This window comes from Cuculus canorus, chromosome 13, assembly GCF_017976375.1.
Source record: "Cuculus canorus isolate bCucCan1 chromosome 13, bCucCan1.pri, whole genome shotgun sequence".
NCBI classification, from domain to species: Eukaryota; Metazoa; Chordata; class Aves; order Cuculiformes; family Cuculidae; genus Cuculus; species Cuculus canorus.
The window spans coordinates 13,491,423-13,510,862 of NC_071413.1; the positions used below are offsets into that span (position 1 = coordinate 13,491,423).

The window sequence follows — 19,440 nt, forward strand, 5'->3', positions numbered from 1 at the left end:
AACTAAATAAGTGGGTAATACATTCTGTTGAACCAAAGGTAGTTTTTTCTTGCATTCATCCTTGACTGTATCACTGTATTCATCCTCTTGTCTTTGCTTTAAATACGAGTTCTAATAAGTGAAGATAACTTAAAGATAAGTTTCAGATTCTTACTCAATGCAATTTAAATAGAAGAAACAGGATGTCTCAGCTTTTCCTACTGCAGTCAAGGTAGTTTTGTTTCTAAATGGCATTTAGAACCTCTCAAGTTTATTGTTTAAACATACCTTAAATGTTCACAATGGTTCTGTATTACATGATTTCTTTCAACAAACAAGTTTTAATTCTGGAATACTAAAAACCCCAGTTTTGTTTGGTAGTTTTAACGGAAATTGAAGAGGAGAATCTAGAATTGTGCTTAGGTAATAGGGAAAAACACATTAAAAAAATGAAACATCTAAAATGCCAAATATTACTTTAATTATGAAGGTACAAAAATGATAAATGCTTCACAGGGCATCGAGTATAAGTAAAAATAGCTTAAGTGATTTTTGATTCAACTGAACTTTGAAGTTATAAACAAAATATCAAAAATTTGTAAAAATGTTGGGGAGGGGAAGGAGCGATGAGGAGAGTTGCGGAAGTAATTTTTCTCTTTTTTTATCCCTTTTTTTTTTTTCCCCTCGCATAGGTTTCTTTAACACTTTAAGACGAATGTTTCATCAGAAGCACTAATGGATGTTGGCATGCCTTGGATAAGGTGGTGACCGCTGGATGTCATTTGTTTCTGTTCACTGCAGAGAGCTAAAATTGACTCCGTTTGGAGTTGAGAGAAAAAGCAGTACAGACCTATCAAGATGACTGATCCTATGATGGATTTTTTTGATGATGCCAATCTTTTTAGTGAGACCCTAGAAGGTTTGTCAGATGATGCCTTTGTTCAACCTGGACCTGTTTCACTTGTTGATGAATTGAATCTGGGTGCAGAATTTGAACCTTTGCACATAGACTCATTAAACCATGTGCAAGATGCTCAAAATCAACAAAAGATGAGTGACTTTGATCAGCTGAATCAGTATGATTCACTGAAACTTCACTCAGTAAATCAGTCTTTTAATAGCTCAGCTGACAATGTCTTATCACCACACTCTCAGTTCAATTGTTCACCAATTCATCCACAAAACCAGTCTAACGGGATGTTTCCAGATGTGGCTGATGGTAGTCCTATGTGGGGTCATCAGACTGCCACAACTGTTTCGAATCAAAATGGGTCCCCCTTTCACCAAGGACATTCTCAGTCTATGCAGCAAAACAAAAGCTTTGTAGCACACCATGACTTTGCCTTATTTCAGGCTAATGAACCGCAGCATCAGTGTGCCTCGCTACAGTCGCAACAAAGCAGAAACAACACGGGGCAAGATGCTCTGAATCAGCCAAAAGACTTCATGGAAGTTAACGTACCTACTTCTCACAGAGTCAGTGTTAACCATCCACCTCCAATATCTAATCCATCAACTTCACAGCAGCCTCTGTCTGTTCAACAGTTTTCTCAAACTGCAAGTGCTTCAATACATTTTTGTGGGAATCAAGAAGGAAATTTTGATGGACAGTCTCCAACTATTACTCCATGTTCTGTCAATAATAGCCAACAATTTTCGTCTCCTTATTCCTACTCTAATAACCACATTTCTCCTACCAGCCTTCTTCAATCTACAACAGCTCTTTCTACTAGCCAGCAGACACACTCTATTTCTGATTTCACTGGAAGCGATGCCTTTACATCTCAAACAGGGACCAAGCAAGAAACAACTGAGCACATGTTGAATCCTAATACACCTTTAAATTCAAATAGTTTTCAAATGTTGCATTCTGCACATCCTCAGGGCAACTTTAGTAGTTCAAAACTCTCTCCTGTGAATATTAATTTTCCAGCTTCTGCTGGTTCTGCTTCTCAGATAAGCCATTTCACTGACCCTATTGAAAGCAATGGTTTTACATCTTTAGATGAGAACTTACTTCATCAGGTCGAGACACATAATGAACCATTTTCAGGACTTGACCCGGATGACCTCCTTCAGGAAGACCTTCTGCCACAGTTTGATGATTCTGCATTTGTTCAGGATAGCACAAGCCATGTTTTAGAGCACGATCTAGAACATCATATAACCCCACCACAAGTAACGCGGTCGTCTGATCTTGTTCGGGCACAGACTCATAGTCAGAACCATCCTTGGCATTCTTCAGTTACGAATCAGCATCTGCCAGACAGAAGTCGTGTAACCTCACGAGGACAGGTATGTAGAGCCTGGGGAGGCAAGGGTTTGAGCCATTTGATTTGGTTGAATAATACTGACTGGTGCTTGTGCCAAAGCATGGTAACTGAATCCTCTGAGCTGTTGTTGTTTGACCCTAAAGAAATTTAAGTAACTGCTTGTTCAGGAAAAAAACCAAACCATTTTGATGCAGACCTTGCGTTCTCCTGTTATTTTCTCACCATTGTAGAAAACAAGATTTATATGACCAGAAATATTTCTTCAGAGGTAACAGCACTGGTCCTTCTGCTGCTTATATTTCCTAGGTACAGCAGAGAAGATTGGTTGGTGTATGATTTTGGTGCAAATATAAAGCTTATTGTCTTTTAAGGTACTTAAAGCAAGATTTTTTGAAGGCTTTCATAAGGCTGCACGGCTAATTCATTTTGAGGTTGCACTGGTTTTGTTGTTACTCAGTCCTTTACTTGGTATGTTTGTGCTGGTGCTTATTAGCTAAAAATACAAACTGTTTTGTTGTTTCTTTGGATGTGATTAGTAATAACAGAAAATATGTAAAAGGCTATGCCTGTGCTTGATTTGGTTACTTTTGGCTAATCCAGAGAACTTTGATTGTTTTATTGTAACGTGCACATCTACTGCAAGTATTCAAGCCCTCTGTGTGGAGGACAAAGTGGCATAAAAATATAGTGTACCTTTGTGATAGTGTACGAGAGGATCAAACTTTGCAAACAGCGCAGTGCTTTTCAGACTGTCTGTGAGAAATGAAAGTTGTGTGAGCATTGAAGAGTCCAGAATGACAATCCCTTAATCCTTCAGCCTGATTTTTCGTATTGCTTGCTCATAAGATATGTACCATACTGAATTTTTATTGAGATAGTAAGTCCACTTTTTATTTAATGCTGACCTTTATCTTCAACTGTATCATCATCTCTTTTATCAGAAGTGTGTAAGTGTCAGTAAATTGAAATATACTCTGGTGCTTTGGTCTCTTAGGAAGGTAGCTAAGCTTTTTGAAAACAAACAAAATAGGACAATTAAATGTATTTTTTCACGACATGGTAACCAACAAAAGCATGTTTTTATTACAGCTACTAGAAACTTCTGCATATGCAAGATCCTTGAAGATTTTTCAGCTCAATTTCTAAATCAAAAGAAAATACGTCTTAAATGTAGGAGAGACTTCATAACCAAAGGCACCATTAATTATTCTTTCAGCTTTTAAAGTTTATCAATCGTTTAAGCTATTGCTGTGGTTTTGGAGACTGGTTTAGTGGCTTTCCTTGTTAATGCTTAAAGAATGGTATCAGTGACTGTTTTACTTGTAAGTTAATACCTTAATATTAGCACAGTTTGGCATTGCTTGGTAGCTTCGAGGCCAAATTTGATCTGACAGGAATGGCAGAAATTTCTTCAATTAGGTGGTTTGGCAGAAGGAGCAGTAGCTTCTATATGATAAATGCAGATATTCACTTGGTGTTCTCTAGGGCCTCCAAAATTGTGAGGCTGTGTGTTGAAATCCATGTACATGTGAAACGTGGAAGTAGGAATTTTTATTTTAAACTCTGTTTTAAGTTCTAGTTGGAGTTTAGCTTGCATTTGGGGAAGGAAATATAAATGTTTTCAATCTGTGCATTTCAAAATAGAGGCAACTCTAACATCAAATATGTACATGCAGACAGCTTTTAACAATTTGTTATAACTGTATCACTTCTCTGTGTTCTTTCTCCGAAGATTCTCTCTACCTGACAATATAGAATGGTATCTTGCTGGCAGGGGAACTATTGGGAAGCAAAGGAGCTTCATTACTAACTCTTGCTTCTACTTAGTTTGCACAAGGCAGGCCTGTGAAGGAGGCACTGCAACCCTTTTCCCCCCTCTAATTTTATGTCATTAGTGTAGAGATAAGGGTTTAACATGTTTAATCTTTGGTCTTGGTTCAGTAGATAGCTTCTCCATTACAACTTCTGCTTATGTTTATGGAGCATGTCATTTTCAATTCCTACCAGTGAAATTTTTTCTGTAAAACTGTGGTGTGTTGTTAATAGAATGTGTGTATGGCTGTGTATTTGAGAAGAGCTCAACTAGCTGACTGCAGAACGAGTTCTGTTGGTTTCAATAAATATGTCTTATTTTTTGGGCCGGGGATGGGGGAAGAAAAGGGCACAGCTCTAGTAGCTACTCCTGTCAGTTATCTTGCTAACCTCAGGACGTGTGGTATAGTAGCTGCTAGTGAAAGGTGATCCTGTTTATTACGGTGCATACAGTACTGCAGAGGGAGCTGTGCTTGGGTTCCCTGCCAGGAAGTGGAGCAGCAGAACCCAGAGCTGCTAACAGTGGCACTGAAGTTATTGGTGTACCGTGAGCATACTTGGAGTGAAGGGTGAAGAGGAAGCAAGTTCTATGAAAAGTGGGGGCAGCAAGAAGTCCAGGGGTTATGGTTTGTGAGGAGTGTGTGGAATACAAGCCAGGTGGCAAAAAGTAGATCTAATAAACTTTCTGGTGCTGTGACTTTTCTGTTGTATATGTTGGAACCTTTTAAGATTTACTTCGATCAGTTTTAATGTTTTGTTTTGTAGCTGGGAATAGAGGGAAAGTTCTGAGAACTGTGGAGAATTCTCAGGTTTAAGGTTTTAGGGGGGGTTATTTCATCTTTTATCTCGGTGTGAAAACAGATGAACTTTGAGATATCTAAACTTTTATTTTTACATTTTTCTCATGAAACATTGAAATTTAACAAGACAGAAAGCAGTTATAAAACTGCATGGTTTGGGTTTTATTCTTTTAGGATATCCAATAAATTGTGTAAATTGTATACATTGGATTGTGACCGTGAGTTTACCTAACTGGCAGATGTTTAGTATTTCCTTCAGAAACTGGTTGTGAAGCGATAGCTGTCAAGTTATTGTGAGGAATGTATTGACTGGGAAGTGACAAATGCAAACGATTTAGGAGCCTCTTTTAAAGCATCAGTGTGTACATAATATGAATAGTAATAGAAAAGTATGGCAGTTAATGAAGTTAAGAAGTATTTCAGAGCTGCCTTTTGTCTGATTACAATTCTAAGAGGGGTTTTGGTTGTAATTCTCACTTTTATTCTTTGATCACTTTGTAGAAGTTGAAGTCAAAGATTAGTTTGTTCTGTTTGTGCTTTTTACAAGTGTGTGTAATTTAACCAGAGAGGAAAAACCTAGGGTAAAGGACAGGGAGGGAATATTGGTCTTAGGAAACTTGTCTTCTAGGAGTTAGGTGGGAAGGGATTTTGAGTAACTTTCATGTATAATACATAAGGTGAACTGTTTATTGTTGTAACTAGATAATGTTTTATAGTGGCTTTTGTACAAATCGAGGGGGGGAATTACTAGTAGATTTAATTATTTTCATCAGTTCGAGTTTGAGATTTTTTCCGAAAAGAGAACATTTTATTTCATGAAGTAGGTAATGAACTGTAGCTATTGGAATGGACCCAACATTAGGCAACCAAAGATCTTTAACTGCAGTTATTTAAAATTAAGAAAGAACATTTAATACTTGTTTCATTATTTGAAAGCCAGCATACTCATCACATTTTTATTTGTACAGCTATTCTTTTCGTGTAAATTAATTTAAAATTAATACTATCAGTTCAGTGTAGTAATACTGCAGAGTTAAAAACAATCTAGAATGTCTTTTGCTATTATACTTTCTATTCCTGCTGTAATTAGATTGTAATTGTAAATAAATTGTGCTTCATGGTTTTACATAATGCATTTTTCATCAGTTAGACAACAGAGAGTAAAATGGAGAAACACGCTGAAGATTGATGTAGCCTCAGCTTTGACTAATATAACCCTTCTGATCTTCTTAACTCCACTTAAAACTGTTTTGATAAAGTGAAATAATCTGTTTGCTTTTCATAAAGTTGAAAAAAGACAACAAAAATGCAGACTTCAACATGCAGTTCTGCGTGCTTAGAAGAAAAAGGAAGTTGGAAAGATAACCTGAAGTATGAACTGTTCTAAGAGAAGTTTACATCTGTTTCACTGTGTATGTTGTTTTGTAATAATCTCTTCTGGCTACATACATGAAAGCAGAATAATTGAGATTGAACTGGAAAATAATACTTTGTTAATAATCTTAAGTGCTGTAGGACAATGTGGCAGTCTTAGTTCTTAAATCATAGGAATATTGGAACAAGTTTCACTTGATCAAAGCCTAGGCTTATGTGCTGCTAAGGTGCATGACCTGAACAGTGACAGGCCTTTCACCCCTGCCTGTGTTAGCAGATTCCTTGCATTTCTATCAACTCTCAATTTATTACAGACAAGCATCACTTGGATTATTCCAGTCGTAAACCTCTTACTTTGCCTGTGGTTCCTGTTCTACTTGTGTATGATATCTTGCACTGTAAAGTTGTTACAAGAGAAATGTGCAGTAAGCAGTGATGTGTTTCCTTGGTGAGTTATGGAAGGTACAGCAGTCAGTCACTTGATACATGCAGTTCTGGGAGTTTTATAAAAGGCAAGGATATAGTTATTTACCAGAGGGTGTTTATTGCCCTCTATATAGTTCAATTTTAAGTGAGCCTGTAATGTAAAATATTTTAAAGTAACGAACTGATCGCACTTTCTGTAAAGTCTTTGTAGACGAGACTGGCTATTTGGCACAGTCGGTTTGTAGGCTATGGCTCCTAAGTGTTGCAAAGACTGTAAAATTATGATGCTGTTAGATATATTGTTAGTGAAGCAGTGGATGTCAGTTTTCAGTGGGAGCAAGCCCAGTGAAATACACGTGTCAGAATTGGTCTGACTTTCTGTCATCTGGAAGCTGAAATCTAGGCGTGTTCCAGTAAGCATCTGCATGTTGGGGTTCGCATTAAAAATCATATCTTGTAATCTTGAAATGTAATAAAACCCACACCCCCAGAACACCAACCTCCTTAAAAACTTTTTCTTATTCCTGAAATGGCAAATGAGTACTGGTATAGTCCCCATTAAGCATTAACACTGTATTTATATTGTTCTTGTTCCTTTAATTACAGTTAATTTTACGGGTGACATCTTCATGTCAACAAGCGTATGTCTTTGTCTGAACTTTGCTTTTAAACATTTCCAGGAGTAGTATTCTCTGAATTTAGTTCTCTTAGCTTAAAGAAGAATTTTCACCTTCCTTGTAGGAGCTTAATAAATTGTCCCTACCATAGCGAGGCAGCAGAATTCAGTTGTCATCTCCCAGCACCTGATAGGTTCATCATGTATGTACAAACAAGGAAAGTAATCCCTCCACTGACCTTCTTTTTACTGTGTTTTACAGCTTTTCTTGTTTTCTGTCAATTATTTAAAGAAAGACACAAATGGGTGGAGTTAAAGTGATGAAGCTGTGCCAAACGCACAAGGTTAATGAGAGGAGGAGGGAACATCTCCAAGCTGAGTAGTGCAGTTCCTGGAATGAACAAAGTCTTTTAAACCATAGCTGTGTATAATATGTTTTCATTGCTGATCTGTGGCTTTTTGCCAACGACATATTAATCATTGAAGATGGCAATATTTTGATAGCTTTGTTCATAGTTGAAGGTGTATGAAGCATTGCCTTTTCTATATTTTTATATAAGCGTTTTATATATTTTTCTTTTCAAAATTACAAATTCCATAGGTTGGGGAAAGGAAGGACATCTGTGTGAGATCAGTTGGTTAACACATTTACTGATCAATATTTATTATAATTTTTAACTTATCCATTTTTCATTTGCCTTGTTTTTCCTTTCTGAGTACTATAGTACAGGAAAGACAAAGATTGCTGGACTTTTAAGAACAAGGAGGATGAAACAGTGGATCTGCTTTAGTGTTTTAAAGGCTTTATGAGTTTCTTAGTAATTACCATCTCAGTTGGGTAGAATTAAATTCTCTCATCATTCTTTGTTTTTTTATTGAATCTTTTTTCTGCTATCACTATTGCCTTTCTTAAGTCTCTCTCAAATTTCATCACTTGTGAAATGTAGGCTGTCCAGTTCTTTGCGTATGTTTCCTCTTTGAAACAAAGTTTTTACTGTCGTAATGATTGTTATAAATTAAGAATATAATTTTTCTTGAGATAATTGCACACTCATTAAATGACTGTCATAATTGTCTTTAAAGTGTGCCAAAAGAGAAACATTTTTGTAAAAAGTAGTTAACAGATGGCAAGCAGAGGAAGGAAGCTTCTGACTAGGTCAGCTTACAGGAGTAAGCCTACAAATATCAAGGCGAGACTGTTTGACAAAAATAACTGAAGTAGATATTATTTTTTTAATAATATTGCAGAATAAGTGTGATTGAGTAATCTGAATAATTATTTCTAAGAAGATGTCTTGTTAACACTGAAGAACTCTAAAGCAATTCAGTAATGTGAGAATATTGGTATAATTGTGCAAGCTTACTGTCTGGAAGAATTGATACCTAATTACAGAGAAAACAGAAAGCGAAACCCATCTTAAATTGTCTTCTAAAGAAAACAACCCATACTATAAACTTTTAAAGCTGTAGTTCGGTATATGCCTAAAGTATAATTAGTTTAAGGGAGAAAAGAGTTATGGAAAAAACCCTCTTATTCTTCCACTTTTGCTGTGTTAATGCAACCGTTTGTGTGATGAACTGAAACTGGGAAACTCACTCAGGTGCAGAGAAACTTCTTGCTTTTTTTCGCAGGGGTGTTTTGTCAGGAATACAAGTTCCTGATTGAGTTCTTCTCTTAGTTGTACAGAATTGTGTACCATAGAAACACTAGTGGCGACGTAACAAGGGATAAGAAGCATCATCTTCTGCAGCAGAGGCAATTTAATTGTCCATGGAACTGCAACCTCAAAGACGGAGCAAGTGGGCTTGTCATGGAACTATCCACTAGTACCAGTAACCACTAATTTTCTTTGTCTAAATGTTGTTTAGATAGTTTAGAGTAGCTTGAGACATACTCTTGCCTCTAAAACTTCCAGAACAGCACTTCATCTTGAGACATTTTGTAGAAAATCAACACTTTATAAAGTGTTAGTGAAGTGTTATTACTGAAAGAGAAGCAGAACTTGTAAAGATGGTAACTTGTAGTATGGTTTTGAAGCCAAAGAATCTGAAGTACATTTAGAATTCATGTGGCTTTTGTCCAGATGTCTGAGTGCTTTGTACACACAAGTTTTACATTTTCTTTCAGCTGCTATGTTAATTCTATAGAGAGAGAGATCAGAATAATTGCCAGCGCTTTGTCCACCTAATGGCCTCCTACAGGTGGAGAGGCATAATTTTCTTTGTTCGTTACCATGTTAAAAAATCACACAAATTCCTGCTTACGTGGATTTCCAAGACAATTTCTGTCTTCAGGCATTTAGTGGATTGACTTCGGTAACTCTCAGGGCTAATAAATACAAATGAGTGGATTTCTAAGATGATGACAGTGAGAATTCTTACATTGGTTTGAATAAATTTGAGAAATTAATCTAGGAATGTACCTTTAGGCTAGAAGCAGTTGATGGGTCTTGGGTTTCTGAAAGCTGTTTAATTTGTAGCAGAGATTGATTTTTTTTTTTTAAATTTTTTTTTCCCATAAATGTGGCAGGTTTTCTTTTGGGGGTGATTTGGCTTGTGTTTGCACTTGTGTTTTTTGCTCCCTTGATGTCTTGCTGTGAAGGCTAGCATTTTAGTTTATATTTTAGGAAAATGTTCCCATCTTTTACATACTCCCTTTTCAGGAGTTCATCTGTATTTGAAAGTAACTTCAATGTTAGTGGTATATCATCTGTGTGCACAGAACGCTATCCAGTTGTTGTTGAATTACAAACCAGAATGAGTTTCACAGATGACAGGAAAAACTCTTTGAAAAGATATATATGACTTGACAACTCAGTTTCAGTTTATATTTTGGAAAGTAAAGAGAAGTTGGCCTTAGTGTTAAAGAAGACATGGCAAATATTTTGGTTCTCAGCGTTTTGCTACTTTTTTTACAGTTTGAAACATTGTTTCTTGAAAGAGTTCCAACAGATAGGTTTTAAAAATAATCTTGAGAGAAATGTTAAAAACAACTGTTTCGCAATGTGATCTTACTTTGCTGAGTACCGCACATATAAAAGGAGAATTATTTAATAATATTTTAAGCAAAATTACTGGAAAAACATACCTCTTGTGCTTCTCATGATTTGCGGCATGCTATGGCTTTTACAGCACCTGTTTTCATACTTCAGAAGGACAAGAAATAGTGCTGGAAGTTGCAGTACATTTGGATTGTTGTTCTTATTCACTAAATCTTCGTAGCAGCTGCTCACGAGGCCCAGTTACAGCTCACAGTTATGGCTCAGACTGATGTGTAAATTTTGCTGTAGCATGAACTTAGGTTCTTGCAAGTCAAAAGCTGCAGCCAGCTGTTGGAGCACAAGTTGTCACAAGGGAAAGCAGGTAAATTAAGGAACACGTGAATGATGAAATCAGATGTGTGTCTTACTGCTTTTGAGTTTAGTAAGGACAATGTTCTAAAAAGATCGGGTCACTTTATTTTGATGTGTCTATTTGTAGCTCCTATTTATATCATCCTATGAAGGATTCTTTGACCTGCAATTATGAGGTATTATGAAATGTGATCAGCTCTATATACTACAAAAGAGGCATGTTTTAGGGTGCTAGCCCGATGTGCTTTTTGGCTTCATGTACCTCATTGCAGATTGAGTTCAAGAAATGTTAAGAAATGGTGACCTAATCTTGCGTGTTGGGGACAGGAGGGCAAAGGTGCTTGTGCTCCTGCCTGGGCTTGATGATGTCCTTGGCAGCGTGTTGCTGTCTCTAACGAGGCTGTCTTTCTGCTCTATGTTGACAGCAGTTTCTGTTGACTTAAACTGCATTAAAGATAGGAATTTTTCTTGTCTTGAGCTTTACACTGCATCTCGTCCTGCCTTTTCTGCCAATAGTTGGACTCAGCTGAGACAAAAATGTATTGCTGTGTTTGTTTCTTGAGACCTGTCTTTCAACCTTTCTGTTTGATCCCTACCAAAAGTTCATGCTCCCTGCTGTTTTGTTTTGATTTTTTTTTCTTTTAGTGTTTATCCCTGTGAAGGTCTTGGATCCTATATTCTTTCTCTAGAATTTTTTTTAGGAAACTTCTAGGGAAAATGTTTGGGGTTTTTTTGCTTTTGCGTTTTGTTCTTTGTCCGAAATTGAATCCTGTTGGTCCTCTGACTTGTAACCTCTGTTTTCAAACCATTGCTGCTTTTTGGTAAATCCCTTTTCTGTAGGCATCTAGTTTGCCTCCTCAGTTGAGGGGACACTTTTGTTTAGGAATATTTAATTGAGAAAACTAGATTTAACAGGAGTGGTTTTACTGGGCTTGCATTATATGCTAAAGTAGTCTCTTGTATTGGAGATTCTGGCACAGAAAGTTGCTAAAGTAGTTCATTGAAGCTGATGCAAATATTTAAGATGGTTTGAATTGAAGTGAAAGAAGTATGCCCCCCTTGAATTTAAATGGAGATATGCTATGCAGTCAGGAATGGGTTTAATAATATTAGTGACTCCCTAGCTGTTGAGATTCAAAATAAATCAAATTACTTTTCCCAGTTTCTGTCAGTATATTTGAATGTAGTTAAGAGCTGATATTTTTTTGTCTCACTGAAATTACAAACATGAAAAACATTTTGGTTGCTCTTGTTAGATAAGGAGGAATATTACGGAAGCAGCCAGGTTCAGCGATTGAGTCAGCTTAACTGCTTCTAGTGAATAAAATTATCGTAGATAGAGATCTTGCATGCTAGCCTTTCTGAATATGCATTTAAAGATAGTTCATATCCAGCATTCCCCTATTAATATGGAATCACATAAGATCTTTTTTTTCACATCTGTCATCTTCCACGATACTGCACTGTTCTGCCATGAACAAACAGTGAAAATGTGTGTTTGAAAAACTAACAAAATTAAAAAATCAGGTTGCCATTCTATTACTGTAGCATGATTTACTGGTTCTGACCAAGACTGTGATAGGTTGCAGCATGTTGTTCCATGAGCCTTCACGCCAGGAGTAACGTGCTTCCCTTAATTTCTAAGTGAATTTTATTTTACCATTGCACTCAATGTACTACAAAATTTAAGTAGAATTTGGTAAAATACGCTGTTAAAACATGTTGTGGAAGAGACTCTGTCTCTTTGTTTTATTTAATCTGTGGTTGCTTCCCTGACCTAGCCCAGCTTTCCTTTCTGTAGGCAATTGCACAGGTGAGGTGTTGAAACAAAAGGTGGGCAGGTTCATGCTAGTTCTGCATAGCTGTTGCCTATTTGCCCTTGGCTTTCATCACTTCAGCAGTTTAAGTGACTCCTTTAAGTAGCAGAAGAGTACAGGAAAAAAAAAAGACCATGGATGGTTCTGCCGTTTACAACTCTTCACAACCATAATGACTTCTGACTCTGGGACAAAAAAAAACCCACACTGAGTTTTGAGGGGGAAATGGTGGCAGTAGTAAACTTCCTCAGGACGAAAGAGGTTTTGTTTGTAATTACAGAAATGTTCTCTTACAAGGCCACTCCCATGAGAGATGTAGAGGGAACACTAACTGAAGTTACATTTTGACAGGAATCAGCTACCATTAGCATCCCGTTGCTTTTTGAGTAAGAAATACATGTATGCCTTTCTGTTTTTTCAGTGTGCTTGGCGCAGGCGTGCTGCAGCTCATCTGGGGTATTTGCACTAAGGTGAATAAAAAGCTCCTTGTGTGGTGTTCTTTTTGGATGTAGTTTGGGTGGGGTTTTGTCTCCTGGTCTTCCTCTCTGGTTGGTAATGAAAAACATCAGAAAATTACTCTTTTGATAGCACACAAAATTGGTGGCTGTTTAGAACTTGAGTGGGCAGGTAGCAACACGGGATAATGGAAAAAGGGAAGCGCACTCTTAAATTTAATTGGAGATTTCTGTAATTTTGTTTCCTGTTCTGCACACTTTTGCAGTGTCTTCTATGTTGTTTTACATAAGAATTGGTGTTTTTAAGGATTCTGTCACCTTTCTACTCCCTTTCCAGTTTTTAATGTGAGGTAATTTGATACATAGAAATGATAGGTATGGTATGTTATCAACTGCATGTCGCTGTAATGGTCAAACACGACTGTATCTTTGGTTTTCACAGTATTTATTTCATAGTGTGCATTGCAATTTGTATTTATTTTGGTATTGGGTCATTAAGGCAGATGTTATTACTTTGCTGTCTGGATGACAATAGTGCTTGGAAGCTTCGATGGCCACTTCAGGTCAGTGTTGGCGTTCTGTTGTATGTACTGGCTGGGTATGTTGCTTTCACAGCTGGTGAAATGCCTTAAAGTTAGATGACTGAACTCAAGAGTCTGTATCTGATTGATAGTTTCACTTGATAGTAGCTGTGGACTAAGCTGAAGTTAGCAACAGACTTCCAGTGAGTTTATTTCAGTTGTTATTAAAAAATTCACATTTTAAGAACACAGCAATAAAAGTTGCAGTAAAAAGGGAAACTTTAAAAGCTTGATATATTCTGTGTGCAACATTTCTGTCTTTTGCCTTATTTTGTGGATGGAGTTTATTTCATTTCAGGTGTGTTTTCAACGTTTTTTTTGTTACACATTTGAATTTATAGTTCTTAATACTCTTGATTACAGAATTTTTATGTCCTGTATTTCCAAAGAAATAGAAGCTTGGATTTTATTTGTGTCCTTGTTTTGCTTTCTGATCACGCTTGCAGTTTTGGAAAAGTGCTAATGCTTAACTTCCTTTTGTGACTCATAAGGCCTTAAAGTGAGCTGCTGTATTATTATAGATCTTGTTCCTTTCCAGACAGGCAGTTTCTGAAAGAGTCTTTCCCATTAGAGACCAACTTCCTTTGCGTCAGTAAGAAGGTTATGTTTCAGAAGCTTTACTTCAACCACCATATTGCAATATTTGTTTCTGCATTTAAACAGGAGTGTGTGGATTGTGTTACTGCCTTCAAATAACCAAACGTGTACACTCGTTTCTTTCAGGACAGGAGCTTTAGAATATTGAAAAGAAAAAAAATGTAGAAAGTAAGCAGTAGTTTCTGAAATGGATGGTTAACAATATAAACTATTGCAGCAGTCTTCCTTTTTTTTCCCCTTTTACTATGCAGAGAGAACTGAAACAGGCTTGAGTAATCAGAATGGAAGTCCAGTAAGTAGGGTCTTTTCAGGGTATATTATCTTAAATTTTGACCTTCCTGTATTAAACTTTTTGGAAGAGGAAAGTGATAAACCCAGAATTTTTAGGAATACAGTTGGCTCAAAATAAATACCTCTTGATTTATATATTGGAAAATTCCTTTTCATTCATAATTTAACACTAGGGACTGATACTGTGTGTAGACAAATCAATACTTCAATAAATGAACAACAGTTTAAATATTGTCATAAATGCACGAGTACTCTCCACAGCATTTGGCCTTTAAAAAGAATTTATTTAGTCATTTCTTAATCTAGGTAAGGTAGAATTTGCCATGGGAGTCCTGTCAGTAGGTGCGTGTGTAGGAGGCTCAGATGCACAGATGGAAAGAAAAAAAATAAAGGTAAAGGCAATGTTAGATACTACTAAGCACGAATTTAAAGTGAGAATAACAAAACAGGAGGTGTAAAAGGCTGATATTTTGGCCACTTAGTCAAAATCTCTTCCGAATAAATATGGGTCCCTATAGCATTTCCACAGGTTTTGGGGTTTGATGCATTTGCATGCCTTCAGGGAAGGGGAGGAGGAGGTAGGTAATAGGAAGGCTCCTTTAGCATTGCTTTAGCAGAACTTTTTCTTTTGTCAGAGGAGACCCTATATGGAAATAGGGAGACAAGAAAGAATGAGTAAATTATGGGGTGTCAAAGGGTTGAATTTTGCAGCTTGTAGTTACTGTAACTGCCATGTCTTACGTGGACTCTCCGAGGTCCAAAAAAGACTAAGCTCATTTTTAATTTCACTAAGGTATCTCTTTACTACCAGTCTATCTGCTTCATGTAAGTGGTAAGGACATCTCCAAGATTTTTGTTCATTTAATTTGACTAAATTTGATCAATGGGTTAGAAATTTCCATCAGCTTGGAAGCATAAATGCACAAACTTGTATGGCATGGTTGTATAGCCTTGCTTTTTTAAAAGCAAGCTGTATAAAAATTGAGCAGCTGTCACTTGACCTGAGAGCCAAACAACAACCTGGCTGAACATTTTCGAGCTAAATTTTTTTTGTGAAAGTCTTTAGTCAAAGAATGTATGAGCAATGACATGCTCCCCAAATATTGATATTGGCATTGTCTGCCCTCTTTATTCGTATGTCTACCACATCTGCTATCAGCAGATAGTTAGCAGGAAGACTAGAAAGGCTTGCCCACAGTAAGCATAAGCTTGGTTTTATGTGTTACATTTTCAAGATACCCGATGTTCACAAAGTAAAAAGATAGAATCCTGTATCCTTCTGTTATAGAATAATATGTGTGTGTATGAAATTTTTTTTTGGGGGGGAGTCATGCTTGCTCTTGCAACTTTATAATAAATATTTGTATGTTGTTCCTCTTTTCTCCAAAGCCTCAAAATTAACCCCAGGAAAATGTATGAAAAGATCATTTACATTGGGGACAGAGGGAACAAAATCCAAACTTAGTCCAGCCAAAAGTAATTTAAGGATTTCCTGTTGTTTGCTTCCCTTTATCAATCTTAAAGTTAAGAAATAAACTATCTTCTTATTGTATTATTTTTTTGAAGGGACAACATGATATTAATGAAAGCTTTTTTTCCTTTTTGAATTCAGAGAGGCATTCAAGAAAGGTTGTTTTTTCAATATTTTGGTCTAAGGAAAAGTTCAGATCTTAAATGCAGTAAAAACTACTTTTAGCCCCTCTCGCTGCACTTCATATTTACATTTAATATCTGTTCAGGGAGTCCCCTTACTTTGGATTTAAAATGTAATGGAAAAATAAACTAAATTTCGCCATGTGAGGAAATGCAAGGTTTCCTACAGAAAAGAATGAAGTTAACAGCGTATTCTGCTTTTCCCCGGTATTGTTCCTTGGCTTATTCTTTTAAGTACCAGTTACTGGTGTGAGAGTTTACTTAAACTGACATTGGTTCAGTGCTGAAAGATTAGAAATTAGTGCAGTTTCAGCTAATGTTATATTTTCCTGGAGTATAAAAGGTCACTAAAAAAAAAAAAACCAGGAGAGAGCTGTTCTCTTTTGCAGCTTCCCACTCCCCACAGTTTTCAAAGCTTTCTGCCTTTACCTATTAAATATAAGTTTTCCTATTGTAAAACAAGGATGTGTTCTAGCAACTGCTGTCTTACCTGTACCTTCTAAGAGTCTCTTTGGTGTGAGATTGCGATGGATTGATACATTTGCAGGGCTTTATCTGGGGGTTTTGAACTCTAATGACTAGTGGTTTTAAATCAGAAAGATCTGTGTTATTTTCTTGCCTGTAAGTATGTGGCAAGTTATCATACAGATTTATTTCCAGATGCTCGCACAGGACTTGTTTCAAACAGTGAACTGAAACCTGACTTTCCATTTATAGAGTTTTGAGTTAAGTCAACTCTTTTTTTAAAGGAGTCAAATAATTTTAAAAGTTGTCAGGGAAGATCAGTCCAGGAGTGCAAGAAAGAAACATAGTGGAGCTTTCCTGCTGAAACGTTTTGACCCTTGGGATGAGTATTAAGTTATTAAGATTCTTAGAAAATCCTTGGAGGTAGTGGGATGGCATGGCTGAATGGCATTGCTCTGAGCTTAGTGATTTCAACCTGTTGTGCATCCACAAGGCCAGTTGAATTGAATATGATCGTTACAATTTTTTTATATTGAATTCCACAGATTTGTCATGTTAAGTATAGCAGTACTTCCACTGAGGACCCAGCCCCCTGGGTGGAATACAACATATGCAGTGCATCAGGCCTAGATCAGCAGAAGTACTTGGTGTTACTCACCGTGCATGTGGAAAATAGCACCTGAGAGAATTTGCTGAGGGTTTTTTTTGGCATTACGTGCCACTCTCCGAACAGAGTTATTGACCATTTCAATCCAGAACTAAAGAGAAATGGGTACCTGATGGGCACAGAACACCAAGGTACTGAAAACTGGCACACGCCTAACACGGTAGCTTGGCAGAGTAAGCAGGATGAGGTTCTCAATTTCTTATATTGTAGAGTGTGTGACATGCAAAGCAGGTGCTTATTTCATTTTAGAAACATGACTAGTGGAAGGTTGCTGATCTTTACATTAATGTTTCGATTTCCACATCAATTTAAAATTTGAGTATAAGCTTGGTGTTAAATGCCTTGTGAGGTACACATTAACTAAATTTACGTTCTTAAGTGACTATTAAACAGAGAAAAAAAAGTTGCCTTGCCTGTTGTGTAGTTGTTAGCCTTTCATTTATCAATATTACAGATAACAAATATGGAAGGTGGATAAAATAGATTTTTTCCCTCTCTTTTTACTTTTTTTGTTTAATCTATCTGCAACACGTCTATTTTAATTTGGGTTAGGTTTCACATATGTATGTCTTCAGAGTCTGTATCCCTTAAACACTGAGACGTTCATTAGCGATAATAAGCAAGAAAAGAAGGAAGAGTATTATCAGCATATTGAATGAACCATGGTTTGGAATGCATCATTGGCTTTCTTAATAGTTTCATATATGCATCAAAGAGAATGGAAAAATGATAGAACCCCATGGATCTTCATTTGCCAGTGCTTTTGGCTTTGTAGAGGAATCATAACAGATGGTCTGGGCCAACTGTTGAACAAGAAAATAAAAAGCAATTCAGTAGGAACTCTGAAGAGGAAAAAAAGGCCACTTTTGTGGAGAAGAGAAACCTTGTTGCATGTTCAGGGGATCTTCCCATCAGTTGTGCAGAAGCAGCTCAATTAACCATGGAAAACTTAGTTCAGCTGATCATCTAAAGGGAATCCACTTACTTTGCTGGGATTGCCATTCAGCAAAAGAGGCTCCTTCCTGCCTGTGTGTGGGGTGACACACATTTGCGTTTTAAGGGATCTTCTGTAGACTGACTCTCTCTCAAGGGTGTGAGCTCATATCTTTTTTATTTAATAGGTACACTTTTTGATTATAAAACTGCCGTTAAAAAATCACTAGAAGTTATTTATGCAGACTATGCTAGAGGAAAAAAGTTCAGAGTAATAGAACAGAATATAATTCACATTAAGAACAGCTATTCCTTTAAGATTTTTCACTATAGCAGCTTAAAAGCAACTGCAGTTTTCAAATTTTGATATGATTATAATATGAAAAAATGTGAAACTAATTTGGATGAAAACCCCAAACTATTATTATTAATTGTGATTCATTAACTTCTATTACAGTTTGATATTGATACTATTTTGTTGACTTGACATGCACAAAGGAATTCCTTGTTTAATAATAAACATGGACAAAGATGTTGTGGTAATGCATCATGATCAGGTTTCCAGGTGGTTAATTTTAGCTGCTTTCAGTGCAGTTAATTTCAAGGTCAACTTGATTTTCCTAAGGACCTGGTAGGTTAGCAGGAACTTGTTCTGTTCTCATGGCATGTGTACTTAGTGTGCACATCTTCCTGCAGGTGTGTACTACATCCAAGTAAAAGCATCATTCAAGGCATTGCAAATGTAAACCTTGGCTTTTTACTGCTGGACTAGTTAGGGTCATAATTTTTAGGTTTTGGTGGTAGTAAGTGCTAGTGTGAGTAGATCCACAAGTGAAAATCATTATAAAATAAAGTACTCTATATAATTAATTCAGGAGTGTGTGACTCATTAGAGTTCCAGGGAAAGGCATTACCAGTCCTTGGAGTACCTCTAGAATGGATGCAACTGAGGACATACACTTAGTCTTAAAGATTCTGTGCACGCACAGAAATAAAAGCAATACTATGAATGGCCATACCTACTCAAGAAAGGTGTTCCTACAGTAGAAATGCTGTTTCAATTATGGAACAGATAAATCAGGACGTGGGAGTGGTTTTTAGAATTTTTTTCTATTTTAAACTTACTTTCGTCTTGGGCCTTCCTTTGTGCTAGTACGCAGAGGATGTGAAGAAACTAGCAGTTATTGAGAAGCAAATTAAAATGGGTTTGGGCCCTCAAGTGAAAAAAAGCCAGTGTCTGTAAGTGTTGAGGATGATGATTTGTTCTTGCTGTGGTAAGTACTGGTACAACAGTGACAGCTTTCAAAAGCGTGTCCTACGCAACCCACAACAAAACATTGGAGAAATG

The 19,440-nt window shown here is 36.7% G+C and overlaps 1 protein-coding gene across 7 annotated transcripts in view; it reads left to right on the forward strand.

The window, feature by feature from the left end:
• Window positions 1–19,440, forward strand: part of CHD9 (chromodomain helicase DNA binding protein 9) — a 93,016-nt gene that overhangs the window by 14,487 nt on the left and 59,089 nt on the right. For 6 of the 7 annotated variants that reach the window (XR_008452009.1, XM_054078557.1, XM_054078562.1 and 3 more), the window contains one exon: window positions 672–2,274. Coding sequence is in view for 6 of the 7 variants with exons in the window: in XM_054078557.1 (XP_053934532.1) it covers window positions 838–2,274 (1,437 nt within the window). In the remaining variant the exon portion in view is untranslated. Of the gene's footprint in view, window positions 1–391; window positions 2,275–19,440 lie in introns of those variants that run through there. The other variant, XM_054078560.1, reaches the window with a different exon arrangement.